At 36.4% G+C, this 9,287-nt stretch overlaps 1 protein-coding gene across 2 annotated transcripts in view; it reads right to left on the bottom strand.

Moving 5' to 3' along the window:
• Positions 1-635: 635 nt before the first annotated feature.
• PPM1D (protein phosphatase, Mg2+/Mn2+ dependent 1D) overlaps positions 636-9,287 on the bottom strand; it is a 56,345-nt gene continuing 47,693 nt past the window's right edge. For both annotated transcript variants that reach the window (XM_065910610.1, XM_065910612.1), the window contains exons 5-6: positions 7,384-7,626; positions 636-3,183 (exon numbers count right to left, since the gene is read on the bottom strand). In XM_065910610.1, the coding sequence (XP_065766682.1) occupies positions 2,626-3,183; positions 7,384-7,626 (801 nt within the window). In that variant the 3' untranslated portion in view covers positions 636-2,625. The remainder of the gene's footprint in view (positions 3,184-7,383; positions 7,627-9,287) is intronic.

Below are 9,287 nucleotides of genomic sequence, written 5' to 3'. Positions count from 1 at the left end.
TGTTACACTAAACTGTAGGACACCCAGGTGGTATCTGCAGAATATTGGAGCATTTCTTGGTGTAGGAAAACCCACACATCTGGCACCTTCAGTAAAGGAAGAAATTGTGTTTGTTTTCCTCTCAGTGGACATGGTTAAGTAGTAGTTGTTTAGTCACTGAGTCGTGTCTGACTCTTGTGAAGTCATGGACTGCAGCCTGCTGGCTCCTCTGTCCATGGGATTTCTCAGACAAGAATATTGGAGTGGATTGTCATTTCCTTCTCCACTGGATCTTCCCGACCCAGGAGTCAGACTCTCATCTCCTGCATTATAAGAACCACCTGGGAAGACCCAGTTAAGTAGTAGCATAGTTAAATAACATAGCCAGGGTAGAATACTAAGAATGAGGAGCTCTGTGATGTTCTGATATGGAAAAATCTTCAAGATACAATCTTAAGAGAAAAATACATGTATAGCTGTATGTCTTTGTGTAGACTTGTTGGCTACCCTGAGGACTAAAGTGAGGGTATATTCATTATGTACCCAGTTTATACATTATGAAGCTTCCATCATGCATTACACGTCTGATCTATACGTGATAAGCAAATAAAATTTAATAAAAATAGAAACATTAAAACATTATTTGTGATTGCATGACATCTTTACCTCCTTAAAGAAGAGGCCTAAAAACAGCCCTAGGAACACATACCAAAAAAAACAAGTTAGTTTTATCTTTCAGTTATGTATCTCAAACCAAAAATGTTTACAGTATTAGATAGCTACTAGTATGGTATGAAACTGGACTCTATTATACTAAAAATATAATTTAGGAAAAATTCCAGTATTTTTACATTAAAAAGTTGATCTGAAAAATAAAGATGAAAAAGTCTTTCACAAAAAGGTGAGTCCAAAAGTGTTTGGTACTTGCTGTCATTATCTTGGAAAGATCTGAAAAGCAAACTCTAGTCTTGAAAAAAGAAATTGAAAGTGTTAGTCGCTCAGTCACATCCACCCCTTTGCAACCCCATCAACTGTAGCTTGTCAGGCTCCTCTGTCCATGGGATTCTCTAGGCAAGAATACCGGAGTGGGTTGCCATTTCCTTCTCCAGGGGATTTTCCTGACCCAGGGATCAAACCTGGGTCTCCTTCATTGCAGGCAGACTCTTCACTGTCTGAGCCACCAGGATCTATCTTTAGTCTTGAAAAACTAGCTGAAATTAATGTTTCACCTGGAGCACTTGTTCTCAATCCTCTTAGAGACAGCTAGTATGCTTCCAATTACACAGTTCCTAGCATACTGAAGATGCATGGTCAATGTTGAATGCATGAATTAACTCTTCAATATCTCATTTAGAGTCCTATTCTAAATTGATACATTTTAAAAAGTTCTCTTTGTAAAACAACTCATCACACCAAAACGACATACTCTTAGTATTTCAGTATTAGTTCCTTTTAGTTTTTTCAAATAATAGTTTTATTCACTTTCAATTGCTACATAATATTTCATCAAATTCTTACAAACCATAACTTATAAACCATAACTGACCTAATCATATTCTTATTATTGGATATTTAGCCTGAGTTGATGTACTCTCCGTTAAAATTAAAGAGTGCAAAAATGAACATTACATACAGTTTAAGTTGTTATTCTAAAGCTTGATCATGGCATAACACAAAGTTAATATATATCATTAAAACAAACCTATAACAATAATTCAGCAACATCAGTAACAGTTCACTGATTTATTAGATGAACAAACATATCCATATAATCAATGAAAACTGTACGATATATAAAATAATTTAAGAAATGTTGGGAATTAGCAGCACCATCCATTATTGAAATAGCAAGAAAAACTTCACATATTTTATCCAACACGAGAAGAGGATATAACTACTTTAAGACTTATTAATGCCACTGAATGTCTGGGATGATTGAAAAGGGCATCTCTTTAGGCAAACATACCTCCTTCTACTTCAAAGATCTGGTGAGCAAATCTGAGGGTTAATGTTTTAGAAAAAATGCTACTAAATGAAATAAGAGATACTGCATAGTATTTTAATTAGAACAAGGAGACTAACACCCAGCTACTTTTGCATGGTTCAACACTTCGGCTTCTATGAAAAATTTAGTTCTGGATTATGAAATTAGAAATAAAAAATAATTTTAAAAAGACACTAGCTGTCTCTAAGAAACATTAAGTGGGACACAGGTCACTATGAAAATACATCACTTTTCCAGTTTGCTTAATAATTTACTTTAAAAAGTTGTGTAGTTTTCATCACAAGTGACATACAAATTTCTTAATAATCATTTTTGAAAGTTTTAATGTATTTCTAAAATGTAATAGATTCTTTCTTTCTTTAAACCTTTAGCCCTGTTGTTACATTTACTGTGTATCAGAGTAAGAGACTGAGTTTGTGTGAAGGATACAAATTTACACACATTTTACAGCAACTTACACCCTAACATCTACAAAATTCACATTTATAATACAAGCAAGTACAAGGCCAGGCTAAAATTGTTGAATTCCAAAAAGTCAAACTCATACTATTTTTATTTTGTCCCCTTAAAAAAAGTTCAACGTCGGCACCAAATTCAAAAAAGCCCTCTTAAGAAGTTTGGAAAAAATTTCCAGACATAGTTCAGCAAACACAAACGGTTTTTCTGTGCTGGTGAAGTAAAGGATTTCCAATTTTCTTCTGGCCCCGGAGTCTGCGTCGCATGGTAAGTTTAACAGAGTTCTTGCGCTGGGAGGTTGCGGGGAGGCTTGCAGGCTGAGCACTACCACTACGACTTAAACCATTCCTTCTGTGCTTCTTCATAAGAGGGCCGGAGTTGGATTCTTCTAATGTCCTTTTGAAGTTTGCCGGAGGGGTTCTTTCAACTTCTTGGGCTTTCATTTGACCTGGGGTCGATATCTTCACATTTTTTTGGTCCGTGAAGGTGTTTGTTGAATTGGTAGGCACCAGGCCAACGGACAGGCTATTATTCAAAGAATCATGTATCCTTAAAGTCAGGGCTTTAGTGCAATTTTCTTCCAGTGGCTCTGGATCTTTTGAGGATATGACTGCAGCCTGAACATTCCCTCGAGCTAGCTCAGGTGGGACTTCTAAATAATTCTCTGAGAAGGCATTACTACGGACAAGGGCAGGTATATGGTCCTTGGAGTTCAGTCTTGGCCATGGGTCCTCCTCCAGGGACTGAAAAACAAGAAGGTAAGACCAAGTGAGAAATAATTTATCCTAGAATTCAGCTTAACCATTGGGGAAATGAAAGGGTTTCATTAGAATAAATGACAAAACTGTTTACTTGGAGGGTTTATTTCCTACTTTATAGACTTAATTTCTGAATATCTACTAGTGTGGAAAAGGTAAAGAGAAACATCAAAGCAATTCTGTCACAATGGAAATTCAGATTGTTGCTTTGCACCCATCTCCTGAACACTAGATGTTGTTCTGGGATTTGAGAAAATAGGATATACGGGAAAGTCTGGGATTTGAGAAAATAGGATATACAGGAATGGCTAGGGCAACTTGCAAAGATACAAACGAAATCATATGGAACTTTCAGGTGCTGTTTCTTAAAAGCTTCACAAGGATGTACAGATATGCACTACTTTAGGTATAGTGCCTCAAATCTAAATGTTTTCGGAATATCCTCCCATCTCCAGACAAGAACATTCTTCCTATCAAATAAGAATCTTTCACTGTTTTAATATTTTATAAAATCACTATTTTAATAACTTTTCCAAGGACAAATTTTAAGCATAAATACTTCCTCTTCCCCAAGTGTGTATCATTTCCCTCAATCTTTCCTCTTTCAATCAATCAAATTTATTAAAATATTTTCTGAAAAGCCTAAGTAAATCCTTTTGTATTTAGAATGGTAATTAAAGATATATTACTAGTCACCTTCTGATATAAAATTCCTTTGGAATAAACACCTTTTGAAAAAGTGCTTTATAAAAAAGCATATTTATAAAAGTAATGTTTCCTTTAATGTTTCTAGAATTAAGAAGAAAAAGGGAAACTGGAGGATTCTAAAAGCATTTCAATTTAACCATAAACATGAACACGCTTCACTAAGAAAAATAAACCACCTATAGGTCCACTGGAGGCTACAGATGAGAAACTCTGAAGTTCCTAATGCAGTACTGCCCCAAATAGAATACTGCTAAGCTTTTTAAAATGCTTTTATTTATTTATTTGGCTGTGCTATGTCTTAGTTGCAGCATGCAGGATGGCTGCAACATGCAAACTCTTAGCTGCAGCATGTGGGATTTAGCTCCCTGACCAGGGATTGAACCCAGGTCCCCTGCATTGGGAACCTGAAGTCTTAGCCAGTGGACCATCAGGAAAGACCCTTAAGAAAAAAAAAAAAAAAAAAAACACCTAAGTATATTTCTTTCTTTCTGGGGTCACTGGTTCATTTATTTATTTTACATTGCATGGTTTATTGAAAGCCCAATTCTTATCTGTTTTAACACTGACTAGATGTTGGGCAGCAATCTTATTTCGAAGTACCGGTGTTGAGCACGGATAACAGAACAGTCTCTATTCTAGAACATTCACATGTGGCTTTCAGCAATATCAATGACAGCCTGTCTGTGAATTTATCCCCTCTGCATTAGGTTGATTCCAATGCCTACCCTGATCACAAGCATGTACTGACTGATAACAGAAAACTATACCTCACCAAAAGTAACTGTTGACTAAAGGTTCATTTTGCTTTAATATAGAAAAAGGATTTGCAACAAGACCAGGGAGCAGATAAATTCTGTGAACAGAAGACTTCCTACTACCAAACAAGCACATTACTAACTTAGGCACCAGAAAAAAAGATACTGATCAGGCCACTCATAGGAACAGAACATAACTGCTCTAGCTTGTACAAGGTTTAGACATTAGATGGAATTTCTTTACAAAAGAAAAACAATGGGATGATTTTAGAGTTAACACAATTTATTGGAATTTCTGTTGTGCTGTGTTCTTTTAAACTCACAAACTATTATTCTGATACCACAGGTGCACTGGCTTTTCTTCCCCTACTTATTCCTTTAACTTCTCCATTTCTTTCTCTTTTTATTGGCATTCTACAGGAACACACTGCATCTGTTTGCGAAGCCAACCACTTAGACTTCTGAGACTCATCTCAGGTTAATCACCACCTGTACTGCTAAGCCTTCTTACATGTTCATTAAACACGTGATATTAAGAGCTTACATGCTAAAAATTCACACTTGCGAAGTTTCACTTCAGAGATCCACTTTGAGAGCTCCATATATTTACAATCCAACCGTAAACAGCTAATTACAAATTGTGCCTAGAATGCAACTGAAACTAAGTGCTAATCCTCTGAAAGAACTCTCTTCCTCATTCCTCCTTCCTAGAGCTCTTGGCTTACTTAAAAAACAGCTAAAATTAGTTTTGCCCTAAAGAAAGATGGAGAAAGAAAGGTGTGCCATAGTAACATATCACTTAAACAGAAGCAGTTCTACTATCTTTGTCCCAAAACAGAGATGTGAGCACCAATTTAGCTGATGATTCAAATGGAAGCTGGCGTGTCTGTAGATGGCTAACCTAGTCTCAAGTGCCTAACTAAATATGGGTAAGTCTTAAAAACCGCTCAAAATCAACCAAAATGTCATTATATTCATCTACATGCTACTAAACACAGTATTATTATCATAACAATGAAATAAATCAGAGATACTCACGCGTAGCCATGGTTAACTAAGATAAAAGAAACAAAACAGAACACAATCCCAAGCAGAAATCTATCTTTATTTACTTGGTGGGCCAGAGCCTACAACAGTGATTATTCTGAATGGCTCTAAATATTTTTTCATATTTAGGTGTGGCTAAATGGTTAACAAATAACCATGCCTATACAAAGTCAGTCCACAGACAAATCTCCTAATCTTTAGTATAATTATTAGATCACTATTTTTCAGAATTTTAAAATATGTTTTAAAGGGCTTCCCTGGTGGTCTAGTGGTTAAGAATCTGCCTGCCAATGCAGGGGACAGGGTTCCGTCCTGATCTGGTAAGATCCCACATGCCACAAGGCAACTAAGTCCATGAGCCAAAACTACTGAAGCCCACGTGCCTAGAGCCTGCGCTCTGCAACGAGAAGGCCCCACGATGAGAAGCCCACGCACCGCAACCAAGAGTACTTCCTGCCTGCTGCAACCAGAGAAAGCCTGCACAGCAAAGACCCAGGACAGCCAAAAGTCAATCTTTAGAAAATACGCCTTAAAACTTGTGCCTTGGTGTAATTTCTGTACAATGTTACTAATGCCAACCCACAGATTAACATACAGAAACTGGTGAACTCTAAAGTGAACATAACCTCCTTCACAACACTCAAAAGAGAATGAAGAGACTTTAAAAGATCTCAACCTGCATTATTATTCAAGAGTTTTCAAAGCAAACAAAGCTTCCACAAGAAATTCTTTTAAGAAAATAAGCATAAAATATTAATTTGTCAATTTCTAAATGAAAAGTCCATGTAAGGAAAATTAAGTTGCCATATATATGTGAAGTAAAAGACAGGAAAGCAATAAAGGAAAACTTCCAAGTACTCTATACAGGATCACAATACCCAAAATTAAATAAATTCTTTGTACTGTGTAGTTTTGATCATCTTAAAAAACTGCCTCAATACGTGACATAAAATTCCACTGTGTTTCCCATTTTAATGATCATTCTTCTGAAAGCACATTCTCAGAAGGCCAGGTATATCACAGCAGTTATCAATATTACTAATTATTAGTAGAAGATTGGAAAAAAGTAGGAAAAAATCAGGATGAAATCAGAAGAAAGGGAAATACTACAGCATTTAAACTTATTTCTGAGCACATCTTAAATTCATTCAATATTAATATGGGTAAGAAATAGGAATGATGTTTCTTCTTCATGTTAATAGACAACCAATTCTAAAGGCTGATATCCTAAGGTCCAGTTCAGCCTTGATTCTGTATCTTATTCAAACTGCTTAATATCTCAGTCTTATTATCTATAAAATGGAATTAATTATCTGCACTATTTAGCTTCCAGGGTTATGAGGTTCAAATGAAATACCACATATGAAAGTCCACCAGAAGCTTTTAAATGCTTACAAACGTGCATAATATTAGAAGGGAATCAGTATGTTCCAAATATTAATATTGTTAATAGTCTTCAGGGGCCATATCTAGTCACTTGCCTATTAGGTGCTCTACAGAGATCCAGCATGCAGTTTAGTACCTATGGGTACTAAATAAGAAGCACTAAATAAGAAGTACTGATAAGAAATTACAGAACAAAATCCAAAATCCTATTTTATAAAGAATCTGAAAACTGTTTTCATGTAATACTAACCAGAGAAATTCCATCTATTACAACTAGCGAACTGTATACCTTGACTGGTGGTGTGGAACATGGAGAAGGAGTCATCACGCAGGTTTCTTGACTGTTATAGGAAGGGCTATCAGTCAGGTTCAGATAGAGCTCATCTTCATTGGTGAAATTTCCCTGACTGTCCACTCCTGGAGAGATGCAGATTACTATGGCACTAGTATTATCTGCTCGAAGCATTCGCTGCCTCCAGCGGCCTAGTGCTCGATTCACAAGCATTTTGGCACAAGATTGTCCATGCTCACCCTGTATGTAAAACAACAAAAAAGAAGCTAACTCAGACTTCGTTACCACTATGGTTGTACCAAATTAATACAAATTAATAATGTTCAACAAGGCCTACATAAATGATCAAAATTTCAAACCTTATCCACAATCCCTATAACTATGTTAAGACAGCATTGCTCTAAATTAAAAAATAAATCAATAAAACAAATCCTTATCCTGTAGTTAAATTTCATCTGTATTTTTATCTTTTGGGGAGCAAGAAACTTGGTCTTCATTGTAACCTTACTTAAGAAAGGTTATACACAAGTTATCTAAAAGGGGGAAGTAAACATCAAGATATTACAGATAAACAACTGTATGCTGATGAAAATGAATTTTAAAAAGTATTACAATAAATAATTAACAAATGAAATAATCATACATGGCAAAAAACAAAAAAAACAAACCCACACTGCAAAGGGCCAATTTCCTCCTAAAATAAGAGATTCAGCAAATCAAAGACAACCCCAACATAAAAAACTGTCAAAGGACATGAACAAAATTCAGAGACAGAGAAATATCAATGGTTCTTAGCTATATATATATATATATGTGTGTATACTGTTGCTGTTCAGTTACTCAGACATGTCCAACTCTTTGTGACCACATGGACTGCAGCACACGAAGCTTTCATGTCCTTCACTATCTCCTGGAGTTTGCTCAAACTCATGTCCATTGAGTTGACGATGCCATCCAACTACCTCATCTTCTGTCAGTCTCTTTTCCTCTTGCCCTCAGTCTTTCCCAGCATCAGGGTCTTTTCCAATGAGTCAGCTCTCTGCATCAGGTGGTCAAGACCTTCAGCTTCAGCATCAGCCCTTCCAGTGAATACTGAGGGTTGATTTTCTTTAGGATTGACTAGTTTGATCTCCTTGCTGTCCAAGGGACTCTCCAGAGTCTTCTCCAGCACCACAGTTTGAAAGCATTTACTCTTCAGCGCTCAGTCTTCTTTATGGTCCAACTCTCACATCCATACGTGACTACTGGAAAAACCATAGCTTTGACTATATGGACCTTTCTCATCAAAGTGATGTCTCTGATTTTTAATACACTTGTCTAGGTTTTTCAGAGCTTTCCTTCCAAGCAGCAAGTATCTTTTAATTTCATGGCTGCAGTCACAGTCTGCAGTGATTTTGGAGCCCAAGAAAATAAAATCTGTCACTGTTTCCATTTTTCCCCATTTATTTGCCAGAAAGTGACAGAACCAGATGCCATGATCTTTAGTTTTTTGAATGTTGAGTTGTAAGCCACCTTCTCCCTCTCCTCTTTTCACCTTCATCAAGAAGCTCTTTAGTTCCTCCTCACTTTCTGCCATTAGGGTAAAAGCATTATCTGAGGTGACTGGTATTTCTCCCAGCAATCTTAATTCCAGCTGTGATTCATCCAGTCCAGCATTTCTCATGATGTACTCTGCATATAAGTTAAATAAGCAGGGTGACAATATACAGCCTTGATGTACTCCTTTCCCAATTTTAAACCAGTTTGTTGTTCCATGTCCGGTTCTACCTACTACTTCTTGACCTCCATATAGGTTTCTCAGGAGGTAGGTAAGATTTTCTGGTATTCCCATCTTTTTAAGAATTTCCACAGTTTGTTGTGATTCACTCAGTCAAAGGCTTATACATACATACATACATACA

The sequence above is a fragment of the Muntiacus reevesi genome, chromosome 18 (genome assembly GCF_963930625.1).
Source record: "Muntiacus reevesi chromosome 18, mMunRee1.1, whole genome shotgun sequence".
Taxonomy (NCBI): domain Eukaryota; kingdom Metazoa; phylum Chordata; class Mammalia; order Artiodactyla; family Cervidae; genus Muntiacus; species Muntiacus reevesi.
Note: the sequence above shows the minus strand (reverse complement) of the source record. Positions and strands in the feature narration are given on the sequence as shown.